Here is a 26,409-nt window from a genome sequence, read left to right on the forward strand (position 1 = left end):
TAGGTAATTATCAAGTATCTGAGGCCAGATTTGAACTCAGGTACTCCTGACTCCAAGGCCAGTGCTCTATCCACTGCACCACTTAGCCACCCCTTAGCATTGCTGTTATTAATTCAATTTTGTATGCTGCTATCTTATATTCCAAATTCTAGAATTTTCATAGTTTGATTTTATTGAGTTTTGAGTTATTAAAACTATTCGAAATACAGTATAATAATGAAGAGTGGAAAACTCCCCATTTGTGTTTTTAAGGTGTTGCTATTTTATCTTTTATTAAAGAATTCTACACTTTTAAGGCTATGTTTAGCTAAATATAGATAAATAATAATTAGTTAATACTAGTTTTTGGTCATAGTTCTGATTTGATCTTTAAGTGGGAAATGTAGAAATTTATAGTGAGGGAACATTAGCAAAGAATCCATAGACGTGTGTGTGTATGATTAAATGTATGGGCTCTACTGAGTATTAAGAATTGACAGGTTTTTTTTAACATTTATTTACAGGTTTGGGAGAAACGTCAAAGTAAGAGAAATAGCCAGATGCATACCACTGACTTCTGGACTATCACCTTATAACTTCAAGCTCTGGTTTTACTGTTTCCAGGAGGAAAAGGATCTAGCCTTTAGTTTAGCTGAAGTTTCTGTGAAGATGGCATCTTTAAGCGACCTTTATCTTTTGGAAGCCAGGAGATTTCTGGCTTTATCTAGACTGAAAGAAAGCCAAGGAATAAAGGATTATGCTAACTGGAAAAAGAATTCAAGAGAGTATTTAATGCTTGAAGATGAGATGCAAAGCCCAAATGTTATATATATGGTGGATATGCGTATTGGTTCTCCTTTCCTCCCCTGTCCCCCACCCCCACCTCCAATAAATGTTTATTGAGCTCCACTGAAATCCTAGGATAATTTACTAGAGGAATGATCTTCCTTGGGTGGAGTTATCCTACTGTTTTTGACCCTTTTTGGAGAAGTGAATCTGTAATTAACTACCACTCCTTCCAACATCACTGACCCAGTGGCCCTTCTTTAAACATTTATCTCTAAAGAAGATCTAGTTGGCACAGAAGAATGTTCAAAATAGATCAGATTAAATGAACAGAGGTCTTGTATAATTAGAACTTGCATGCTTTTAAGGGAAGCAAGACTGATTCCCCTTTCTCTCTTTTCCCTCTGAAAAATATGAACTATTAATTAAATCTTTAGTTGTGTAACAGATCTGATTTCTTTGTTAACAAAAGAAGTTAGAACCCCATTTTTTAGTTTGATTAGCTTCTGGTTATTTAATAACTAAAAATTTCTTCCCATTTTCCTAAGATTCCTTTTAAAAAAAGATTGATGACTGCAGACTTTATGATTAAAAAAACCAAACGAAACAACAAACCATCATTTCCAGTTAATTAACTTGTAATTTGGGAGCTGGCCATGAAAGAACTGGGTTCACCTTGAATTGTAATTTTCATGTAATTCTTTGAAATTAAGTTACTGAGTGTGACCATTTTTAATGTAGAATTGATTTAGGAATCTATCTGTAGGCTTTTTTTTATGCATGTCTAGCTTTATCCCAAGTTTTTTATTTAAAGGAGCAAATACTAGTTCAGTGCATCCCAGACAGTATTCTTTTTTTATGAGAAAAACATACAATTTTGAAAAAACAAATATTTCAAGAGTTAAGTAGCAAGCAAGAATTGTCACTTAGAAGTACATGATTACCTAGCAAGTTAATAATAAGACAGATTACTAGAGTATAGTGAGGAAGGGTCAGATGTAATTGGGTTGGAAAGTCTGAGAAGGCTCCATGGAGCCCACAGAATGGTAGATAAACAGGGTTTACTTCAAGTGTGAAGAAAGGGTTAAGGTCTGAAGTGGATGTTATATTTTTCATGTTGGGTGCAAGTATTAGTTTTTTCTATGGAACTGTCCCAGTTGAACAGGAGGCATTTCTGGGTTTTCCTTCCTCTGCCCTTTCTACCAGTTGTAGTTTTATTGGTTACTGGAAGGAATTTAAACTACTGTCCATATTTGTTCTCATCCAGAGTGTGCCAATGTTGGTTTCAGGAAAGACTGCTAGACCCTTTTTTCCAATCTCTTCCTCCTTATGCCAGCTTTTTCTTTACATGAAGCAAATAATCACTTAAATGGTATGACCTTCTTGCCTCACAATCTCATCTCTCTTAGCATAAATAAAAATAATTGTATATCATGGAAATTTTCAGTATCGCCATGTATAGTGGTTTTGGAAAATGTAGAAGATTCTTTGTGTAGTAGTAGATGTCACGCTTAGGTTTGCCAGATGGATTTTTTTAGTGCAATAGTTACTCTTAACTTCTCTCAGTCACTTTTAAGGGAAAGTGAGGCATTTTCACAAATTTAATGCCTCTAAAGTAGAATGTAATTTAACATTTATAGAAAAAGATAATCTAAAGATGAAAGTATAAAATATTTTAATCCAGATGTAGGATAGGTATAAGTTATTTGAAAGTAGAATGAAAGTACCAAAGATATAATGGACATAAAAATTTGTTATTTAGTCACTGTAAATTGGAGAAATCTTATAGATAAGTAGCTAAATTTAAGCAACATAGTCATAATCAGTTTTTAGAAACTGATTAAACCCTAAAGGATTTAGTAGAAAAACAAGACATTTTGGAAGATCTAGGATGTTAACAGTCTTCAAAGGTGCAACCCATACTTTCTTGATCAGATTCCCCCACCCATCCAAATTCAGTAGAATAAAAAGCAGAAATTTCAAATGAGTTTTATGCTTAATAAAATTGATTTATTCCAGTTTGATGAACATTAGCTCATTTACGTAATTAAAGCAATCAACAATTTAGGCTACTAACCCTAATCAAAAATCCCTTTGTTTTGATTATTGACTACCATTAGACAATTATATCTTAACCTTGAAGTAACTTTAAAAGAGGATTTGTCTGGCTCTAGAGCCACACCATTTTATATGTAGCCATCCAGTTAGGAAGGGGAATTCTTAACTTTCAGAATACAGATCCAAAGACTAACAATTGAGATTACATTTTTTAAGATAATATTTAGTTTGACTCAGTTCCCCTGCTCTGGGTATGGTTTCTCTTTTTCAGTTTGAATTAATTTGTTTCTCTTTTCTCTGTCTCTTTTGCCCAGGTTTCTAAACAATGAAGAGGAACAGATGAAGCAGAGCAGATGATCAGAGCAGGATTTGTTACTCCCCAAATCTAGAAATTTTAGTTCATATGTACACGTACCAGTGGTTGTGGGCAACCATTTTCTTGGTGTAAAGAACTTAATTTCATTATAAACTGGCTCTGGTCAGCGTTGGTGATGCTGCATCCTGAGTTGTAGCCGCTGTAATTGTGAATATTAACTGAGATAGTGAAACATGGTGTCCAGTTTTCTATTGCATTTTTTCAAGTGGAAAAGTTAAATGGTTGACACAAGTGGTGGAGAAATTGTGCATATGCCAATTTTTGTTACCTTTTATTTTGAACTACACTGCTTTGAGATCTCGTTTCAGAAGAACGGCATGAACAGTTTTCAACTACAGTTGTGATAATTGTAAATGTTCACAATTGTGCATTCTTAGGGGTTTTTTTCCCTTCCTAGGGTTTGAAAGTTGTAAACTTACACATTCTTAAAATTGTTGGCTTCTATGTGCAAGTCAGCTGACATGGTAGCAACCAAAGATTCCAGTTTTTAAGCATATGAAAGACTCTGCCTGCTTACTGTGCTAGAATTAACAGCATCTAAAAGTGAAGACTTAAGAAAAACTTAGTGACTACTAGATTATCTTTAGGACTCTGCATTAACTCTATAATGTTCTTGGTATAAAAAGAAAAACCACATATTCGTCACAAAAATTTAGTTAACATCTTACAACTAAACCTGTATGTAAGTTGCTTAGATCAATGTAATCACTGTAAACATCTATATGACCTGGGATTTTGTTTTTATTTTGAAATGGGAACTTTTTTGTTTACAAGTTCATTAAAAACTAAAAAATATTTGTGTAAAAAAATTTTTTTTAAAGAAATGCCTTGCTAATTCATTGATAGAATCAACATCTCCCCATTTTTTTTAATAGACTACTTGATGGCCATTGTTAAATAAGTCATATTCTTTTGCAGATCATTTTAGATTTAGTGTTGTACCCTTTCCTTTTTTAAAGAAATAAATTTTGTATTTTTTTTTCCTCAAGGGAGAAGGCATTCTTGATTTTTTTTTTTTTTAAGTTCCTGCATCGATGCCTAGTAGTGCAACTGCAGAACTGGTGTTGGTAGATATAGTGTTGCCATTGACTAAACAGCTGGACTGATTTGTGTTGTTCCTTTTGAAAATAAGAATGGAAATGTTAAAGGGTTTTGCAAACAACAGAGATTTTCTTTCAAATTCTTGTGAAATGGCTATGACCAGATTGTTTCTTGTTCTTAGATTGCCTCACACTTTGGTGTTCTCATGATTACTATCCCCAATCCTCCAAGGCAGCCTGTGTGTGAGTGCTTTTTCCAGCTTATTTGTGCGTTTTCTTTTTCTCTTTATCTCTGACCCAGCGGAAAGAAAAAAAATTACTTCTGATTGCTGGTAATCCTCTAAACAGTGTAATTTATTCATTTATAGCATGTCAGAATAAATTAAAAAAAACATTGTCTGAAAATGCTACCAGATGCCTATGTGTAAATGTGGTGTTTTGTACATTAACTTTGTTAAGACTGTAAATTTACACAAGTTAAGGTTTAGTTTTGTGCCCTTTAAATTCCAGCTTAGTTTTGTTTTGTTTTTTAATTTGAAAATGGCCTTAGCAATAATTTCATGATTGCCACATCCAGCCATTAAGGTATATAAAAATATATATCAGAACTTCAGTACTGCAAGCATCTTAATAAATGAGCTCTTGGGGGTAGTCAGCTTGTTTTTTTTCCCAGCCTTTCTAGCTTGTTACAGTATTAGTTGCTTTATTAATAAACCCTTTCTTTGATATCTAGTTAGAAATCACTCTCATAAAGCTATTTTTAAGTATGGTTTGTGTAAAAGAAAAGGAAAGAAAAAAGTTTGGCTTGGTTAAAAGTTTTACCAAGTTGAGCTTCCTCTGGCAAATATTTTCCAGTACTTTCATTTACTATGCACTTAGACTATGCACTTTTTCTGAAATATTTTTGTAACACTTAAAACCTTTTTGTATTTTTGCCATTTGAAAAGGTTGTGGTGTAGTCCGTTTGTAATTAAGTTACAGATTTAAGACTGTTAGCTTTGTAAATCAAAATGTAGGTATTTGTCCTGAGTGAATTGTCATTCCATCTGCAGCTGGAGCTGGAATTCCATTCATCTTCTAGCTACCATTCCTTTTCTTCACAGTTTGACAAAAGAAGAATTTGAAATTCAGTGAATGCACAAACAAATCCTGACTGGAGAGGAATCTCATTTGAACAAAATATTAATTACGCTTTTCCACTAAAATGATGGTACAAGTTGAAGACAAGACACTCTGAAATTGGACAACCTGACCACTTATGACTCGACAGTGGCTTTACTCAACTGAACTCTAGGTTATTCCTACTTTGTTCACCCATTGGAGGTGCTGTTTAAAAAATGTTGGGAGATGGCCATTCTAACTATTGTTTGAATGTCTCTGTTTGGGAAGAAATAACAAGCAAATAAAAGTGGAGGGAGAGTCTGGTTATCTCTTCCCCATATTATTGTGGATATGATCTTATGGCCTACAAATGCCTCTTTGAAGGAATTGTTTTTACTGTGAATTTATCACTGGTGAGTTTTTAAATGAGGTTCGTTTGTCCCTGCCATACTGACATTAGCAATACTGTCCTATTCCCCTTATAACAAAGCTTTAGTCAATAGTGTATTCCCTTAAATTCTTAAATGCAAATTTCTTGTGATAAAAGGACTTTTTAAATTGTTGCTCTCATTAACAGAGTGAACCTCAAGGAGGCAAGAAAACAATGTGTCATCTTAATTTTTGAAAGAAACAATACAGCTGAATTCAGTTATTTTCCCTCATTAGGGCATTGGATCACTGGTTCACATGTTGTAGTGTTCATTATTTAAGAAACAAGTTTTGAATTGAATAACCCAACTTGCTTGTACATTTTTCAAAGTAAACATGTATGAGTGCAAGTTAGGTAATTTAAAAAAGTTAATTTGGGTCACCATATAGCAAAATCTATCCTTTTTCTCTTAACTAGAACACAAGAAAGAAGTTTAGCATATTTTTCTTCAAGTGGCAGGAGTTTATTAAGTCATTAATCTATGTAATCACATGTGACTTGAGATTGAACTTTTTAGAGTTATATTGAACTTTATAAAGTTGTCTTAAGTTTCATGTTTACCCTAATGGGGTATAATTCCACAATATTGGTTTTTCTGATTACCATTCACATGTTTAAAAGTAATCCAAAATAATGCAAGTTATAGATCCTCACACAGAATATTATCATATTTGTGTTCCTGGACATGATTCCTATGAAGTAGCCCTGTGCTCATGTTTTCTTGTTTTTGTGGTGGGTGGGGGAAGAGAGTCTGGAACCCATAAGCACAGGATTATGTGTTTTGTGGAGCCAGTAAAGATAAGCAGTTTACTTGTGAATGTGTTTAACTTGTTAAATATTTGTTATTGATAATTTTTGTCAGAAGTTTTAAGCACCTTATTCCGTAGCATTTTCTATTTTAAACTAAATATGGGAGGAAGGGATAAATCTCAGAGCAAAAGACTGAAATGTCCATTTGCTTATGTAATTTGCATGACTGATTTTGCTAATTGCCAGTTTAAAATAGAAATTTTTTTTATCTTTGAAAACGAAGTAATATTGGACTTCCCTTTAAGAATCAGAGTAAGACAAGTCAGTACTCCTAGTTTATTTTGCAGTTGCCCTGTGTCTGTCTCTGCTTGAACATTTTAAGGGGACTAGATTCAGTTAAATCCGAAAATGAATGTCTGGGATAAAGTAAGCCATGGAAGTGGTTCTACAAACCCTTTGAATATCTAAATAGGGATATTTTATTTTAAAGGATAGGACATGAGTGTATGTAATAGAACTTCGCTATTTTAAAAAGTAAAGTCCCGAAGTTTTCATTAATATGGGATCAGTCCCAATGTAGAACTATTCCCTTTGATTTCAACAGTCACTTCAAGTACTGAAGCCAAGTGAAGTGACCTGAATCCTCTGAGATGACTCAGATGAATATATATATACCATTAATCTACATCTAGCTGCTTCATGGGGATGGGATGGGGGGGGGGGGGGGGGTTCTGTGTGTGTGCGTGAGTGTGAGAGAAATCTTGCCTAGCATCACACAGCTAGTAAGTGATAAGTATGAGAGCAAATTTGAACTCTGGTCCTCTTATCCATTGTGCCCACCTAGCTGCCCCCATGAAAATACTTACATTTAACTTTTTACAGAGAATTTAAAGGAAAATAGAAATATAAAATTAAGATTTGTTTTACTAAAGTCTGAAATTAATAAATTGCTATTCACTGTCCTAGTGCTCCCTTTGGTTTACAATTTGCCCTGAATTTTAGGTGCTTACATATACTCTTATAACAGCTTGGATTCATCATTGTTGCAGGGTAATTAAAAGTATATAGTTTTTCCTTCAGGTCTAAGTATTAAAAAGCCTTGCTTTGAAATGTACAGTTTATTAATAGTACAGTGCCAGAACTAGGTTACGTATTTGTAGGTGGGGTTTGCCCCAGAGCATAGAAACTTTGTGCTTTTCATGCAGTTGAGAAAAGTAAATTGAATATTTCTAATAACTTAGAACAGGGCTATCTACCCTTACATCTAAAAGTTTTTATTGAAAAAATAGAGAATATATTTTGATTTGCCATTTTAGGTGAGATTTCTGCATCTAGGCTTTGTTTAATAAAGCATTTATTAAACTTACAGGAGCCTGCCATATTATAATAAAAGTGTTTAATTTGGAATATTCAAGTTAGGGTTCAACCTGCCATTTTCTAAGTGAGCCAGTTATTTGCAATTTGAGTAATATCTTGGCTTGAATCTTAGGGTGTATATGATCATTATGCCTGAAAATTTAAAATTTTTGAACCAAATCAGGAAAAAATGCTGAATAAGCAGGTTTAAAAAAATTGTATACTTCTGTCAGGGGAAACAATAATTTGGTCATCCATGCTTATTTTAAAGCAAACAGTAAATCTAAAGAGTGTTGATTCTAAGAAATGTTGATGAATTTGCCAATTGTCTAATGTCTTGACCTTTAGCAGTTAATTGGTTTAAGTGAAATGTAATTAGTTTTAACAGGAAGGGCCATAATACGTTAGAGTAATCCATTAAAAGAAATACTTTATCTCTAGACCCTTCCAAAGTATTTTTTTTAATGCTACTAGTACCTAGTTTTATATCTTATTTCCACTAATGTTCATGGTGATTGAAGCTGCCAACCGACCCTCTCCATTTTTTTTTTACCCTTTACCACCTTAAAGATACTAGTCACCAAGACTTAGCTTATATTTTTGTGTTTCATGATCTCAGGAGCCCCATGAAGGAGGCAATGAAAATATCTTGGCGGGGGGTATTGAAGCTCAAAGATGTAATTTGCTATCACTAAATGGGCAGGCCATCTTTTCCCAAGTCTCATTATGACAGGCACATGATTGAGAAGAATGAAGATTGAAATTCTCATTGTAATTGGTTGAAAAAGTGCCCAGTGGCTAGCCCAATTCTTTTATTGCCTTGACTAAAATCCTTACTAATACATTAATTTACAATTTAAAGTTTGAATTCCAAAGAATTTGAATCTTACCTTAGCTACTGTTTTATGACCTTGGAAATGTAGCTTTAACCTCTCTGAGCTTCAGATTCTTTATCTGTAAGGATTTTTGACTTAGATGATCACAAGATTCCTTCCATTTCAAATATATATAATGACCCCATGTAGTACAGTCAGTTCTATTTAAATTCTCACCTCATAGGCTTATTGGCTGCTTTGATAAATAGAATGGTAGAGAAACCAAGAATGCCTTTGATTAGGGTAAGGAATATAAATGTATCAAAGGAATTTTAAGAAAATCCTCTTAAGAACTAGTTAAGTTCACCAAAACAGATAAATTACATGACATGAAATCTAACTGTTTAATTTTATGGATTAATGGAGCCGGCTTAAAGATGCTCAGACTGATTGTGCTAATTGCTATTAGGTTACATAGCTGGCAAGTGGCAGGATTTTGAACTGGCATTAGGACCCCCCCCCCCCCGCCCCATCATTATTGATTGCACTATCTTGCCTAAACTGGTTTGAATCAAGGGGAACTACAACCTTGCTGAGAAAGTTGTGACTGGGTGCTTATTAGGCTATTTTATAGTTTAAGTATGACCATACATTTATGTAGTTATACTAAAAGCAAGGCAAAAAGCATAGAAAAAATTGGTTCTTGAAAAATTTAGGTAGGTCAAAGATGTTACTTAAAATTAGGTGAGTTTTTTAGCATATTTTCTTTGCACTTGTTTCCTTAAAATATTTTGTTTTTCCTTTGGAAAACAATTGGACTAAGTTGGCATTTAACCAAATTCAGTCATTTCAGTTTATCCAGAATTGTTTGGATTGGTATTTTCTAAGAGAAATTTTCCAATTTTCTCCTTTCCTGCAATTAATCTTGACCTGTTTGAATAGATTTTAAGAGAATAGATTTCAGAGGAAAATATGTTCCTAAACTTCTTTTTACTATATTCTGTGTGGTACATTCAAAATTCATAATTAAACCTTTCAGTTTTCTGTTTATTTGCAAACTTCACTTAGAAAATGAGTGTACCAAAAGTGCTATTTCACTCAAATCTAAGAATAGTTTGCATTGCCTAGTCTAAATCATACAGAAAGTGGTAGGAAATGGAGTGGCCTTTTTTTTTAATGACTCATTCTATATGGAGGGAAAAATTTTGAGTAGACTTGAAAATCTAGACTAAGTAAGTCAGTTGCAATGTGCTAACATTTACTCCAACACTTAAAGATATCTACAATGTGAGTTACAGCAATCTCCAGTACAAATTACCACAACTTTACAACTTTTTAAATGGCTTCAGCATTGCTGTTGGAAAAATTTGCTCTGTGGCCAGTCAGATGATAGACATTTTAAGTATATCTAGGACCTTTGGGTCCAAGCATCCTCAAAAACTTTGTTTATATTAGGAAATTAATTTTTGGCCCACAATCTGCTGAGGCACAGAACACCTCAAAAATGCATAGGGTGATGAAATACATAGATCACCAAGTGTAATATTAGCACTTTTGGTACAATTAATAGTTTTTTTTTCTTTGAAAACCAATCAAAAATGTTTTCAATATTTAGAAACCTGGAAGGGATGTGTATTAGCCTCAATTAAATTGAAATTAATATGATTTCATGAGTACACGGTGAGTTATACATTCATTTTACGGAATTATTGTAAAGATTGCAGATTTGAGTAACAGATTAAAGACTAGCAATTCAGAAAGAGTTGACCAAACTGGAATGTTGTCTTGAATGGGTATCAAAAGAAAAGATTTGCTTCAAATTGCTGTATGTAAAGCATTGTTCTATAATGGACAAGATAATGTTAAATCTGCCCTGTTCATTTGGTTTCTCTTGTGTTTGAGACTCCATTTGGACTTCCCTTCACAAGATTACTGGAATAGTTTGCCATTTCCTTCTCCAGTTCATTTTATATTTGCATAAACAAAAAAAGTTGAGTGATACACAGCTAGTTAGTATAATGAGCCCACAAGTTGAATTCTGGAAAACTTTATTTAGTTCAGGCCCAGCATTCTATTCACTGCCACCCAGCTGCCCTACATGTAATATCTTTACATGAATTTTTAAAAATTAACCTATGTGAAAAAGGGCCTAGAGGTTTCAGTGCCCTTCTAGTTTAACCAGCAACTTATAATTTTTATTAACCTTTACAAATAAGTAGAACAAGAAAAAAAATGAACTTTCATCCCTTCACTCTCAGCTTTGCCACCCCCATCACTAAGGCTCAAAAAGCTTTCCACACGACAATAGACAATGCAGAGTTGAGATTTGACCTTACTTTGTATGATTTCATCAGTGCTCTTACTACCTCAGAGCAAACCAAAAAAGGCAATGAGCTCTTGGGCTGCATTCCCAGAAGTGATGTTGAGGGCATGGGACCTGATAGCACTCTGCATTGTTGAAACACCCTAGGGGCTGGGGATTGTGTTCAGTTCCAGGCACTGACTTGAGAAGGATAACAGCAGTGAAAATGTTTCTCTGCATAAGTGCAGATATAGGGTGAAGAGTAGGCGCATTTGTTGTACTGAGGGGACTATGAATAGATTGACAACTCAGAAGTAGCGCCAGCCACTGACAACAGGTGATTCTGGAAGCCATTTCACCTTTTGCCTCAGTTTTTCTTATTCCAGGAGTCCCAAAACTTACCATCAGGGTTGCATTAAATAAATGTATGAAGTGTTTTGCAAACCTTAAAGCATTATAGGAATGTCAGCTACTTTTTCCCTTTTTAAATGGGCAACGAACAGAAGTTTTGTACCATTAAAAAAAATAGATGTGGGAATTTGAGAATTTGGTATTGCATCCTGTCCTAATTGTGAAAATTTGAACTAGTCACCTAATTTTTCTAAATCTCAAGGTCCTCATTTGTAAAATTAGGTGATTGTACTTAACAGGTCTTTTAAGTGCCGTCTTTGAATCTAGTATTCTGGTCCTAAGTTACAAACAGGCTGTTTATAGTTCCATTTAAGATAATTTAATCACATCTAGAGCTCAAAACAGTGAGAAACCTCAAGGAATACCTTGAGAATATTATAGAAAGCATCTCTGCTCAGGTAAATTATTAGATTTAGCTGACCTTTCAGTCTCCTTCAAATGTGGAAATTCTGGGAGATACATAGTAGGTACTTACCCAGACATTGCTAAGTGCTTTATGACTGTCATTTGATCCTTACAAACATTTAGGAAGGCAGGCACTGTTACTCCCATTATACATTGTCTATCTCAAACTGGCTGGTGTATCTCCATCCCACCCCCAACAACCATCCCACTCACTTCCTGTACTCCATTCTTATCAAAATTAGGTCTTGTAATCTAATACATATAATAATGAATAAAGTAAGCATATACATGTGTATGTATATGAGAGTGCATATTATGTGTATATAGGTAGCTATAAAGCTCATCTTAAAGATGAAAAGTGTGAAATTTGGCATTTAAATTTTCATATCTAATTTGAAGCATTTTTAGGTTGTTTGTGATAGCTTGCATTGCCTTTTTAGAAACTGATTTGAGGAGTTTTGGTTATTTTCCAAGAGAATTTAAAATTTTTCTGTCAGTCATGATTTATATGTGCTATAAGGTCAGTGAAATCATAGAATATCAGAATTTAATGACCCAGTCTTGTTCCTTCTGTGAAATAGGGAAGAAACAAAGTAAAGTGACCTCTGAAATCACATGAATAACCGAAAGGAAGCTCCAGGATGGATTCTTTTGAATACCCAGACCAAGGCTTTTTATTCTACAGCTTTACCTTTCCATTGTTGAAAGGGGAACTTGCATTCCTGTTCAAATTTGTTGTTCAAATGCCAACAAATTTCCTTTTGGTTTTGGAAGTGTTTTTATTACTACAGTATAATCTAGGGATGATCAAAATATAACAGTATTGGACAATCTATGGCAAAAGAACATCGTCCATTACTGTTGTCTTAAAAAATAGACCTCATATTTACAGTTAAAGTTCTTAAGCTTGCTAAGTGGTTTTTGTTATTTTTTTAAATAAGGCAATGGGGTAAAATGACTTGCCCAAGGTCACACAGCTAGGTGATTAAAGTCTGAGACTGGATTTGAACTGGGGTTGTCCTGACTCCAGGGCCAGTGAGGTGCATTATACACTGTGTCAAACTGCTGCCCCTAGAAGTATTTTCCTACTTAAATTACAGCAGAAAACTTTCTTTTCAGCCATAATTGACTTAAATTCTCTTTTTGTGCCTACATTTCTTATTCAAGCTTGGGGATAGGCAGTTGTTATTCTTAGGGAAGCATTCCTACTATTGGGAAAAAAGCTCTTTTTTCATAGGCATTTACAGGCTAAGATTGGAATGGTATTATTGAAAAAGTACAATCTAGATAATGAGATCGGAATTCTAGTGCTTTCAGTGGGTAACCTTGGGCAAGTCACTTCTTTCTCATCCTCAATTTAAAGTGGAAAAAGAGCAGATCTCTAAGTTGGTGCATGTTCTGTCACTGCCCCTGAGCTTCTACTACCTTGTGATACAGTTCTCTATTGAAACAATTCATTTTTGGAGTGTTGGATTAATAAACATTTAATAAGTGCCTATATGTTCTAGGCATTGTGCTAAGCATTAAGGATTAAAATAAATAGGAAAAGGCAGTCCCTACCCTTATGAAGCTTACAGCCTGTACCATTTATAGGCAATAGGAAAACATACTATAGGAAAAAAATGGGAAGTAATGGGGTGGGGGGATGATAGAATTAGTTGAGAAAGGCTTCCTGAAGAATCTGGCATTTAGTTGGGACTCGAAGCCTGGAAAGCCAAGAAGGGGAGATGAGGAAAAGACATTCCAGGCACAGAAGAAAGCCAGAGAAATTTGCCTGGAACAGAGGAAGGAGAAGCCACTGATCAGTTAGGCTGATCTGGTGATGGGGAGAGTGTTGATTGCTAGACCATACTTCCAACATTTCCAGGTTGGTACGACAAGGCTGAGCTTAGGCTCCACTGGCATACCATGTTTTGATTGGGTGTTTTTATGGATTTTGGTTTTGCTATTTAATATTAATATCAAAGCGTTTTTAAAAACATCCTTATATACATTTGCAAAATGAGGGGTCAGACTGGAAGACCTCTCAGATCTAATCCAATTCCAACTCCATAACACTGTGTAAGCTCTTTTAAGGACAGAGATCATCCTTCCTTATACAGTCCCCTCCATGAGTTGCTCAAGCAATGCCTAGTGGATATATGGCATTGAGGAGGGTACCTGTGTTTTTGTTCCATAACTTCCCACCTTCCAATTCTAGATGTCTAGTCCAAAACAGGATTTAGGATTGGAAAACCAAACAAAAATATAATCCTTACACATATGTATGTCAATGTTAACTATATGTCGATCTGCCCATTCTGTAGGAAACAGGTCCTTAATCGAACTGGGATTTAAACCCAGACTGTAGGACCCTTTCCACTCATGAAAAAAAAGTTATATATGTGTAGCACTTTTGGTCTGGTTTTTTTGTTTTGTTTTGTTTTTAGGTTTTTGCAAGCCGAGTGGGGCTAAGTGGCTTGCCCAAGGCCACACAGCTAGGTAATTATTAAGTGTCTGAGGCCGGATTTGAACCCAGGTACTCCTGACTCCAGGGCCGGTGCTTTATCCACTGCGCCACCTAGCTGCCCCTGGTCTGTTCTTTAAAACTAATTTAGTGATTTTAAAAACATCACCTTCATTTTTATGTTCTCCATAATATTAAGATCCCAATATCATTCAGCTAATATGGAGGGATTGGAAGAGGACATATCTGCTCACATTTGTAAATTGCATATTTGCAATGCCCTACCTAGAAGGCTGTTCTGCTTAGGCATTAAAACAAAGCTGTTTTAGCCAAAAGTTCTGCAGTGTCACAATTGTATTTGTATTTCATTTACTTTCTTTTAGCATAGAATGTCAACACCCTTTTACCATCTTCTATACTAATATTTCTGTGCAGCACTCATAGGAATGCTGCCTTATAGCAGGTGGAAGGTGAGTCTCATTATGTGGTGGAAAGCATCCTAAAATGTAAAATCAGGCAATCTGAGCTCTAGTCCTAGCTCCGTCACAGCTTTGCTTTGAGATCTTGGTTGAATTTTTTAACAGCTCAATTTCCCCTTCTGTATGTGCGAGTTGGATTGAGAGAGTGAGTGTGTGTGTGAGATTTAATTTTTAAGATAATTATTTTTAACGTTTAAAAATTTGAGTTCCAAATTGTTTTCCCTCCTGCCCCTCCCCTACCCATTGAGAAGGCAAGCAAAATATCAATTATATATGTAAAATCATACAAAACATTTCCATGTTAGCCATATTGAAAAAATAAAAATAGAGAAATCTTTAATTTGCATTCAGAGTTCATCAGATCTTTCTCTGGAGGTGGATAGTATTTTTATCAGAGGTCTTTTGGAATTTTCTTTGATCATTGTATTGATCAAGGTAGCTAAGTCTTTAATAGTTTGTGTCCATTGATGTGGTTTCTGCTCACTTCACCCAGCATTCATTCACATAGATCTTACTACATTTTTCTGAAATCATCTCCCTTACTCATTTCTTATGACCCAATAGTAATCTATCACAATCGTATAACACAACTTGTTCAGACATTACCTGATCAATATTCCCTGAATTTCCAATTCTTTGCTTCCAAAAAAAGTTGTCATATTTTTATACAGAGGTCTTTCCCCTTGATCTCTGAGGTATACAGACTTTGTGATGTTTCTGGGTCAAAGAATAAGCAGAATTTTATAGCCCCCCTCCCATTTTCACTCCACTGTAAACTTTTCATGTGAGAAAATTTTCTGCATTCTATATCTTGCTCCCAATACATCCCTCTCCCTCTTTCTCACTTCATTTTTTAAGATGATCCAAACTCATACCCTTACCTTCTATTTAGACTAATTTCTCTACTCATAGAAATGCAGTTTAGTCTTAATAAATCCTTTGATACCTCTTTCATGTTTACCTTTTTATCCTCTTGAATCTTGTATTTTTTTATTTAGTTCTGATCTTTTCATTGAGAATACTTGCAAGTCCTCTATTTTGTTAAATGTTCATTTTTTTCTTCTATTAGTTTTGCTGAATAGCTGATTCTGAGTTATAATCCTAGCTCCTTTGCATTATGGGATGATAGTCCAAGCCCTCCTTTAAGGTGAAAATTACTAAATTGTGTGTCATTCATATTTGAATGGTTTGCTTATGGCATTTTGCACTATCTGTCCCTTGACCTGGGAGCTCTGAAATTTGGGATCTCTTTCAGGAGGTGATTGGTGGGTTATTTCAATTTCTATTTGACTCTCTAGCTCTAAAGAAATTGGAGCAGTTTTCTTTAATAATTTCTTGAAATGTGATGTCTAGGTTCCTTTTTAAAAATAATTGCTTTTAGGTAATTCATTAATTTGTGAAAGTATCTTTCCTTGATTTTTTATTTTTGAAGTCAGTAATATTTCTGATGAAACATTTCAGATTTTCTTTTGTACTTTTTCATTCTTTTGACTTTTTTCCATTGTTTCTTGATATCTTATGGAGTCATTAGCTCTTCTACCTTGCCTAGTTCACATTTTTAAGAAATTTTCTTCAGTGAACTTTTGTACCTTTTTTCCTTTTGGTCAAATCTGTTTTTTAAGAAGTTTTTTCAGTGAATTTATGTGCCTCTCTTACCAGTAGGCCAAATTCTGTGTTATTTTAAAATTTTTGTCTTCTACTGAATTTGTATCTTAATCTTCTCTAACACTAGTAACTTTTTGTGAACAGGTTCTTTTTTGTTTGTTTTATTTGTGGGCTCATTTTCTCAGCCTTTTTCTTGAATTTGAACTTTAAAGTTGAGTTTTGCTCACTTTAGGGTGGAGGGGCATTGTCCCAAGCAACAGGCTTTTTAGATGCTACTGTTTTCATAGCTAGTTCTGGGGGGTTTGCAAATTTTCAGTGCTTTCAAGGTTTTGTGATCCAGGGAGAGGCTGGTCACTGCTCTTGTGAACTTGATTTTGGTCTTTATATATATAGCAAGGGCCCCTGCTCCTCTGCAATCATAAGCAATAGCCCTCCTCTTGGCTTTGTCACTCTGACCAAATTCCCTGCTCCCTATAGAGTGACCACAAGTATTCTCCACCCTGTGACTATGACTCAGACCTTCATTCATATGGGCAATAGAATTGTCATTCAGTTCTAGCTTTTACCCATTGCCAGCAAAGGATCCCCCCTATATTCTCTTTCTGACCAGTCTCTGGACTGAAACTTTGCTTCTGTTGCCACTGTCATAACTTCTTCCAAGGTCTACAGTGCTGCTATGGGTATTCTCTGGACCAGCCAACACCTCAAGGTCACAATGTCAACAAGTTGTTTTAGGCTGGAAAAAAATGTCTCACCCTGACCCTTTGTTGACTCTGCCACTCCAAAACTCATCTTGGGAACGATATTTTTTTCCTGATCCATTTTTAAAAAATTATTTATTTTGAATTTTAAAATTTTCCCACTAATCTCACTCCCCCCCAATAGAAGGCAATCTGTTGTTAGTCTTTACATTGTTTCCATGGTATATATTGATCTAAGTTGAAAGTGATGAGAGAGAAATCATATCCTTAAGGAAAAAAAATAAATTATAAGAGGTAGAAAAATTACAAGATAACGTAAGATAATTCTTTCTCTTGGATACAGATGGTATTCTCCATCACAGATACTCCAAAATTGTCCCTGATTGTTGCACTAATGGAATGAGCAAGTAAGTCCATTAAGGTTTCATCATCACCCCCATGTTACTTTTGTGGTATACAGTCTTCTGGTTCTGCTCATCTTGCTCAGCATCAGATCATGCCAGTCTTTAAAGGCTTCCCTGAATTCCCATCCTTTCTGGTTTCTAATAGAACAATAGTGCTCCATCACATACATATACCATAGTTTGTTCAGCTATTCTCCAATTGATTTCCAGTTCTTTGCCACCACGAACAGAGCTGCTATGAACATTTTTGTACAAGTGATGGTTTTACCGTTTTCCATAATTTGAGGCATTTTTAAAATGGTGTGGAGGGGATCATTGGTAGAGTTTGGTTAGAATGTTCTAGACCGAAAAGCAGCCATATGCGTGCCTTAATGTAAGCCTTTTACAGTTGTGTGTTGAAAGCCAGTCTGCTCTAGTCTAACCATGAGAATACCTGAATTTTCAGAAATGTTTGGCTGCCAGTGGGAGTGAGTCAAAAAAGGAATGACTAGCTTTTTTTTTTCACTAAGTGGCTATGAGTCCTTTCAGCTGGAAGAGACCTTGAACCTCATACATTTTTGGTGATTACATGAACCCCTGGAAAGGGCCCCAAGAAGTCATTGCAGACTTGCCCCTGTCATAGAGGAGCAATAGAAGTCCAAAGAAAGGCAGTGATTTGGGAACAACTGTTTATTAAGGGCTTCCTTGGCCCCTCACAGAGCTTGCAGTCCAAAGGTGAAGACATACAAACTCTACAGACTGGGAAAATTGGAGATAATTTCAGAGGGAAGACACTAGAAGGAAAACAAAGTCTTCTTGCATACAGTGCCCTTTTAGCAGAGACTTGAAGGAAGCCATGAGATAGAGATGAGGAGGGAAAGAATCCTAGGCATGGAAAACAGCCAGAAAAAATGTATGCAGTTGAGAATGTGTTGCCTAAAGTTAGAACCATAACTCTCAACTGTGCTGCCCCATGGAGCCTCTGGCATGCACCATGTCCTGACCCAAAAGCCTCCTGTCATTGCCCACCCTGCCCAGGGATCAAGTAGTGGGTTGGGTAGATGAACAGCATCCAAATAGCCCCTTGTTGCTAGGATATAGGTCAACACAGTAAGAAATCTATTCCGTGGAGCTTGTATTGTGACTGATATATGCCAACAGCTATCTGATCTTTGCAGGGCAAGTGTTGATCTCTGGGGGGTGGGTAAGAGGGAGGAGGAGGAGGGCCATTTATTTAAACTTGAGAGAGGGCTCCCCTGGTGCAAAATCAGTCTTTAAAATCCAGTGCTCCCTTAATTAAGAAAACCATAGGAAACATAAACCCTGGTAACCAAGTCAAGAGGAGGAGGTGCCTGGGGGAAATTTCCCTCTCCTCCCTGTTGGGAAGGGGTCCGCTGAGGAGGCTTTGGGGGCAGAGATGGAGGGACAGACAAGTTGCAGTCACTTCCCCACTCAATGTGGGCCACTGCTTCTAACTGAAAAGAACTGCATTTTGTGTGCTTACTCAAGTCCCTGGAAGGATACTAGCCCAGGTCCTGGCCTAGGCTAGACCTTGTAACTTCATCAAGACATCACCCCTTCCTCAGAACTAATCTGGACGACTTCTATCTTCTCCTTTAATGACCTCTGAGTCTTGAGGCATTGTCTTCTGACTCTCCTGGTGTCTTGTTATGAGTTTTCCTGCCATGGTTGAAACCCCTTCAATGAGAGGTTCTTAGTTTTCTGTAGAATCCTTTTGTGTTCAACTGTGGGTATGGAAATAACTTTTTTTTTAATTTGAAAGAGTGTTCAAATTAAGTTTACGACTGGGCACTCATTTCCTCCCATTTTTGGTAATGCAATGTTTAACAGCTGGTGCCTTCTAGCTATTTGAATGGGAAGGGGTGATAGAATAACTAGTCCCTCCCTTACTTCTCTGTTGCCAGGACAGGAATAATCTCCAGTTGCTCATAGGATTGGAGGGGACAGTTTTATCAAAAACAGCAATACAGTGAATCATAAGAGAGTAAGCTTGTGTTCACTCTCTGGGAGTCAGACTCCTAACCTTCCAGACTATTTCTACTGGCAAAACTTTGTGTGGTTGGGCAGGACCTCTCCTTTGGAAAAGGATCATTTACCTAGAAGTGACTTGAGGATAGTTCAGAACTCTGATTTGCCTGAGCCCAAGACCAGTGTTCTATCCATCTAGCTACCTATTATTGATGAGTTTTTTTCCCTCTTCACCTGCAATAGCTGTTAGCCTCGAAGCTTCAATTCTTTTCCTTTTTTCTTTAATTTTCTTTTTTAAAAAATTGACAAAAATCTAATTTTTTGTCCCCCGACACCACACCTTGACATTAGAAAAAGAAAAAAAGAAATAAAAAACAAACCCTTGTAACAAATAGGAATAGTTAAGCAATATGTCCACATTGATCATGTCTGAAAAAATGCCTTTCCACTCTTGAGTTCATCGCTTCTGCAAGAGGTGGGTGACCTACTTCATCTGCTATTGTTTTCTTGGGTGTCTTTCTGTGCATGCTGATCCTGAGCTCAGCAATACAAGATGTCCAAATGACCTTGATATGTTTTTGGTTTCCTTTGGACACATAGTAAAATCAGTTCTACTATTTTCTTCTCCAAGGAGTGGTTGAGTCATTCATTTAGACACAACTTTTGTCTTCAGGTTAAATGTATTAGTAAGAATGTGAAAATTGGTGGAATTTAACTCTTCAAGTAATATATTTATTTGATGGTACAAAGATTTCATATGTAGTGAAATAATGGAACTAAGTTAATGTTTATAAATGGTCTGAAAATTATGATTCTTATCCCCCTTTGCCCCAGCCCTCTGTCACTGTCTGGGCAAAAGTGGAAGGGAGCCAGCCCTGGGCTGAGGGATGGTTTGTATTTTTCTTTGTTTAATGGGTTGCTATGGCTAAAGAATTCATCCCAAAGTGGCCAGCCTGCTGGTGATGAGCCTCTTAGGACTTAGCTAGGTTTGTGTTCTGCAAACAGATCCCATCGGTTGCCAGGACTGCACTCAAAGCCTCTCAAGCATAGAAAACCTGCCAGAGCTTGTCCTGGGCTGGCATTGCTTGAGAACCCAGGCTAACCTCTACAACATGATCCAACCTCAGAATGGGATGCTGAAGATGTTTGGAAGGATCTGTGCTACAGCAGTCCTTTCGTATAGATGAAGAGAACTGGCTGGCCTATCACCTGGGGAATAACAAGTCATTATATGTGAAGGTGAGGGAATCACTCTGTTGTACTAAGCAGTGGATCCTGGCAGAACAGAAAAGCAAGCAAAGATGTAGATGAACTGATGCAAAGTAAGTGAAACCAGGAAAATGATATAAAATGATACAAAAATATTAAAATGGAAAGTACAGCAGCCACAGCACAAAGCTGAATGCTCTGAAATTATGACCAAGGTTGACTCCAAAAGAAGTTGCCTCCCTCACCTCCTTTGATGAATTTGGGGACTTTGTGAGCACTGCATATAATTTCAGCCTTTTTGATTAACTTATTTTTCTTCTGATTTCTCATTCTTTGCTATAGGAATGATTCTTGGGAGGAGCTTGAGAAAAGGAAATAGAGGTGATGTAAAAACAAAAGATGTTAACAAAAATGAATTTGAATTTTTTTAATGTCCACACACCTTTAATTTTCAGAAGATGAGTTAGCCAAGTCTACTTTACTAATAATTAGATAAATGTAGGAGAATACCTTTCTTTTCTTGAGATCTTGTGGGATTCTTGACTCCTTTCCTACAATAATGAACAATTGATTAGTACCTTGCCTTTGAAGCTAAATTTTTTTTTTCAGTTCAAGAAATCAAAAGCACAAGTCCATAATGGGATGTGACATGGCTAGATTGTAATTTACTTAGGAAAAGAACTCAGAGTATGAGTTAACCATAATTTCAGTATGAAGCAACATGATGACATAAATTGATAAAAGCAATGAAATCTATAAATGTATTTTTTTAAAAATGCCAGCAAAAACAACCAAGCAAACACTCAGAATAACTTTATTTATTTATTTATTTTGCAAGGCAGTGGGGTTAAGTGGCTTACCCAAGGTCACACAGCTAGGTAATTATAAGTGTCTGAGGCTGGATTTGAACTCAGGTATTCCTGCCTCCAGGGCAGGTGCCATATCTACTGCACCACCTAGCCTAAAAATCTAAAAAAATCTTAATTTTTGCTTATGTAGCGCTCCAAAACAAAGATAGAAGGGTAAGGCAGTAAGAAATATTTGGAAAATATGGTTCAGGACTATAAGAGAGGCCAAAGTCTTAATAGATTCCATAGAAGCTTCCTGTCCACATGTCATGATTATTTTCTTTGAGAAGAGTATCAGGTGGGTACTAGACACGGTGAACACTACAACAAATGAAACATTGCTTCCTTACAAATAAAAAATGACTCATTACTGAAGGCATAGTAATTCATTTGTTTATGCTCTATGAACGTTTTAGAGCAAAGACCATAATTAAGAGAAAGCTGGATGAAAAAAATGAAAAAGATATGGCATGAAATGAAATCTTCAACTTGACCCATTTAAACAAGTTATTAATGCTAAAAGATGTGGGAAATGGATGGAAGAAAAAAACAAGCATTGATTTTAGCAATTTCATTTAAATGTTTAATTCAAATGCTGTAATAAGAAAGTTGTCTTAAACTTATTTAATCAGCCAATTCTTGGCTGCTTTGCTAAGAAATATGTGAATCAATGGCAAGATTATTTGGAGAAAATGATGAAAGATTATAAGCAATATTGCCTCATAAAACAAGAAGTTGTGTAGGGGAAAATTTTTTTAAAGAAAGTTTCAGCAAGAGACCTTAGCAAGCAAAGTCATAGGTATTTTAGGGATGAAAATAGAAGGAAGCTAGCAAACAGATGGAAGATGGGAAAAGATCTATAGGTTTTTTAAAAATTCTTTTTACTTTCAGAGATTATGAAGTCAACATAATTGGACCTTAATATCAATCTTAATGTCTGTAGAGGAAATGGAATAGAAGAAAAGAGAAAAATATTGGAGTAGAGCATTTACTAATAGAAGTGGTGTGTGTTGAAGGTAATACAATTTTTAGGGTATTGAAGAATTTGTTCTCAAGTTGTATTAAGAAAGAGAAAACAAAAGAAAAAATTTATGAACTGTATTAATATTAAAAAAAGAGAATGAGCAAACATTACCCACCAACTGTGATATGCCTAATTTCAGAGAAATAAAATGAATTGACTATAAATCCTAATCAAACTGCCCTGTAGGCATATATAGATTAGTCTCCTATGATTTTATATATATCCATTCAAATCTGAAAGTAAAGTTGAAAGTAATCTAAAAACATTATATATGAAACTAATCTATACATGCATTGAAGATATCTTTGAATAGAGCTTATAGTTAATTTATCACCAAGCATTTTTTTTTGCTGCCTACTATGGCACTATACATTGTGATCTAGGCCTGAGGATATAAATAAAAAGATGATAGTCCTTGCCTTTAAGAAGTTAATTTTTCACTAGAGACTATATGCATGCTAAATATTTACATAGTAAATAAAAGTTAAATTGTTGATATACCTCAACAATAATTGGAATGGAGGAATTGAAAATGCCTCTTATAGAAGGTAAGATGAAAGGAAGACTCATTAGTGATATTCTATAGTACAGTACATATTTACCACCACTCACCATTGAATAGATCATTTGATGCGTATAAGGGACAATTCTGATCATTGTTTTCTGACTATAAAAGAAGCATTTGATTCAGTAGAACAAAATACCACTTTAAAGGCTCTCCATGAACAGGGTATTCCCAAAACATATATAAGATTATTTAGTATTCATGAAAGATATAATACCAAAGACAACTTGTTTGCCTCTCTGATGATTAATATCAGTCAAGGAATAAAAACCGAGTTGTGCTGTCCAAGGATGGTCACTACAGTTAGGGGGATGATCCAATATCAAGTTCAACTTAAAGAGGGTTTCCATGTAGATGAGATGCTGCAGATTTTCTTTTTGTAGATGACATTCTGCTGATTACATCAGTCCTTGAAACATTGCATTACAGAATCTTCTAAATGAGATCCCTAATTACTGTTAAAGATTTGGTTTAATTTTCCACACAGGAAAAAGTAAATGAAGAATGCCTAAAGTTTAGTTAGGGGTTCTTTCCTGGTGTCCATGGATACCTAAGGGATCTTGGATTGGAAAAAAATGACAGTTATATTTTTATTATTGCATTTCTTACCTGACTGCACGATCTTGGACTTCTCAAATTCTCTACCATTCCCCAAATCATCCTTGAGGGTGTTTTTTGCTTTTTTTTTTTTATGTTTGTATCCTCAGTGGTTAGCATGATGCCTGGTACATATTTTTTGACTGAATTCTAACTGAAGTTTGACTTTTTCTTCAATTATGGACATAGATAAAAAAATTATTCTGATAAATAGTCCATAGACTTTGCCAAATTGTCAGAGGGGTCCATGACACACCAAAAATGTGAAGAAACCCTGCTCTAGGTTGATGTGCAGTTGAATGGACAACCTGTAGAACTCATTCACTGGTAAACATCTTGGATAAGAAACACTGAAAATGTACAATGAGTTTGGATTTGAAATCGAACAGGAAGATTGTGCCATGGGAAATAGTAAGTGACCCCAAACTATGCCCCAAAACAAAAGTCGATTTTTCTAATAGAAACATTCTTCTAGTGGTATTGTATAGCATTTGGTCATGAAATATTATGGTCTATGAAAAGCTGAAATTGAATAAGTAGTCAGCCAAATAAATGGAGCACTGCACCTGGAGTCAGGAAGACCTGAATTTAAATCTGGTCTCAGTCACCAGCTGTATGACCCTGGACAAGTCACTTAACCTCTGCCAAATTCACTGGAGAAGGAAATGACAAAACACTACAGTATCTTTGCCAAGGAAACCCCCATAGAGGGTCACAAAGAGTCAGACATGATCGTATGGGCAAGCATGGGTGGATTGTAACCCATATTGTCAGAGGCAATACCCATATTCATGACATCAAAAAGCCACTCTACTATCCATCTGAAAATACTTGTCTCTTCTTTTTCTCCAAGCATTCCTTCTCTCTAATAAGCTGTTTTTAGTGTCTTCCTTTGCTCAGATGCCAGTATATCCATTCTGTCAAGAGCATATGCAAAGGAAGCAAATCTGAATACCCACTTAGACTTGTTTAACAGCTGGCACTGGAATCTCTTCTTTAAATGTTTCCAGGGACCTTAGAACTCTGAATCCTGGGTACCCTGGTGTCTTGTTGTATTTACTATGGCACACAGGCAAGACAATATTTTCTGAAGTCTTGTTAAATACTCCCAATACTCTTAGTACCTTGGTGTGAGGACAGCTAGGTGGTGCAGTGGATGGAGCACCAGCCCTGGAGTCAGGAGGACCTGAGTTCAAATCCAGCCTCAGACATTTGACAAGAACTAGCTGTGTGACCTTGGGCAAGTCACTTAACCCTGATTGTCTCACATCCAGGACCATCTCCAGTTGTCCTGATTCATATTTGACCACTGGACCCAGATGGCTCTGAAGGAGAAAGTGAAACTGGTGACTTAACACAGCCCCCCACTCAAGCACCATTCATGCACTTTTCATGGCATCACCTCCCTGATATTGTGGTCTTCTTCAGAAATGAAGGACAAACATTATTAACCCCATTGCCTTACAAAAACAAAACAAAAAGATCCTTGGTTTGCAGCTACTTTTTTGGGGAGGGGCTGATACTGGGGGAGATTGTTAATGGGTTCAGGATTATACTTTTACCTCTATTGATAATAAAAACTGTGTAGAAATCCCTTTGCTGGCTTAGATTAGCATCTAGTCTTACAAAAGTGTCCTTGGTTACTGAGAGTTTATATGATTTGTCAAACAGGTCCTACAGGGTAATATATGTCAGAAGGGGAACTTCAGAGTCATCTAATAAGGGTTAAATATACAGCCAGCTGGCAGAACCAGATTAAAATGTAATTGAAAAATATTTAACGAAATGAATAAAAATACAATAAAACATAGATAGCACCACATTTAGGAACTGCCAACCAGGATCCTTGTGCATGAATTAGTGGTTCCTGATTCTATTTGAGTTTGACCCCACTGATCTCATCTAATATATCTGAGTAGAATCCCTTCAACAATATCCTTGACAAAGTGTCTTCCAACAGCTTGAAAACCTCCAATTATGGTGAATTGAATATCTACTGTGGCTACTGCTTCTACCATAGGCCATTTTTAGTTACTATGAGGTTCTTCCTTAGATGAAAGTAGCTTCCAGTTCTCTATAATGTCCAGACTTTATTTCCCCAAGGGGCAAAACTGGTAGAGAAGTCCAGATTGTAGCCTGCCTGGGAAATGAGGCCCATGGATGGCCTGTGTAGTTTTCTAAAATTATTGATAAGGAAATAATTATGTTTAAGAATGAAAAGTCTCATTATTTGGTTTCTGTAAATAAAAACAGATTGAGGCTTGAAGGGGAGGATGTTGAATAGCGAGAGTTTATCCTTTCAAAAGATTTATCTCTTGGATCCCTTGCCCCCTTAATCATATCAATCAATGATTGTGCCCAACCAAGCTTTAGCCTTATACCACTCCTACCATTCCTTGCCTTCACACCTACACATGTGATACTGAACTAAGTTGTAATGATCATTCAACTATTCTGACATATAAAATGAATATTTTATAACCTCAACTAGGTCTTCATCATTTCCCAACCATCTTTCTTACAACTCCTTTGTCAACTCTCTATTCCTCTCTCCATGGTGACTCTTCCAAAACTTTTCATCCCTCCTTAGATTTCCCTTGGTATCCCCTCTCCCGGTCTCTCAGTTGAGAACTTTGCTCTTACTTGACAGGAAAAAAAATGAGACTCTTCTCTGTGAGTTCCCTCTTTCCCCCTCTTTCTCATCTATCACTTCATTGCCTTCTGTCATTCCCTCCTCCATCACTCCTTTTCACA

The 26,409-nt window shown here is 35.9% G+C and overlaps 1 protein-coding gene and 1 long non-coding RNA gene across 6 annotated transcripts in view; both read left to right on the plus strand.

Moving 5' to 3' along the window:
- CSNK1A1 (casein kinase 1 alpha 1) overlaps window positions 1-5,695 on the plus strand; it is a 52,701-nt gene extending 47,006 nt beyond the window's left edge. For 3 of the 5 annotated variants that reach the window (XR_012473777.1, XR_012473778.1, XR_012473779.1), the window contains one exon: window positions 504-5,695. Coding sequence is in view for 2 of the 5 variants with exons in the window: in XM_074212664.1 (XP_074068765.1) it covers window positions 3,138-3,145 (8 nt within the window). In the remaining 3 variants the exon portion in view is untranslated. The remainder of the gene's footprint in view (window positions 1-503) is intronic. The other 2 variants (XM_074212664.1, XM_074212665.1) reach the window with 1 other exon arrangement.
- A 1,538-nt stretch (window positions 5,696-7,233) lies between these two features.
- Window positions 7,234-26,409, plus strand: part of LOC141506156 (uncharacterized) — a 29,455-nt gene continuing 10,279 nt past the window's right edge. Inside the window, exon 1 of the long non-coding RNA XR_012473780.1 lies at window positions 7,234-20,734. This is a non-coding gene — a long non-coding RNA (uncharacterized LOC141506156). The remainder of the gene's footprint in view (window positions 20,735-26,409) is intronic.

Source organism: Macrotis lagotis, chromosome 1 (assembly GCF_037893015.1).
Source record: "Macrotis lagotis isolate mMagLag1 chromosome 1, bilby.v1.9.chrom.fasta, whole genome shotgun sequence".
Classification (NCBI taxonomy): domain Eukaryota; kingdom Metazoa; phylum Chordata; class Mammalia; order Peramelemorphia; family Peramelidae; genus Macrotis; species Macrotis lagotis.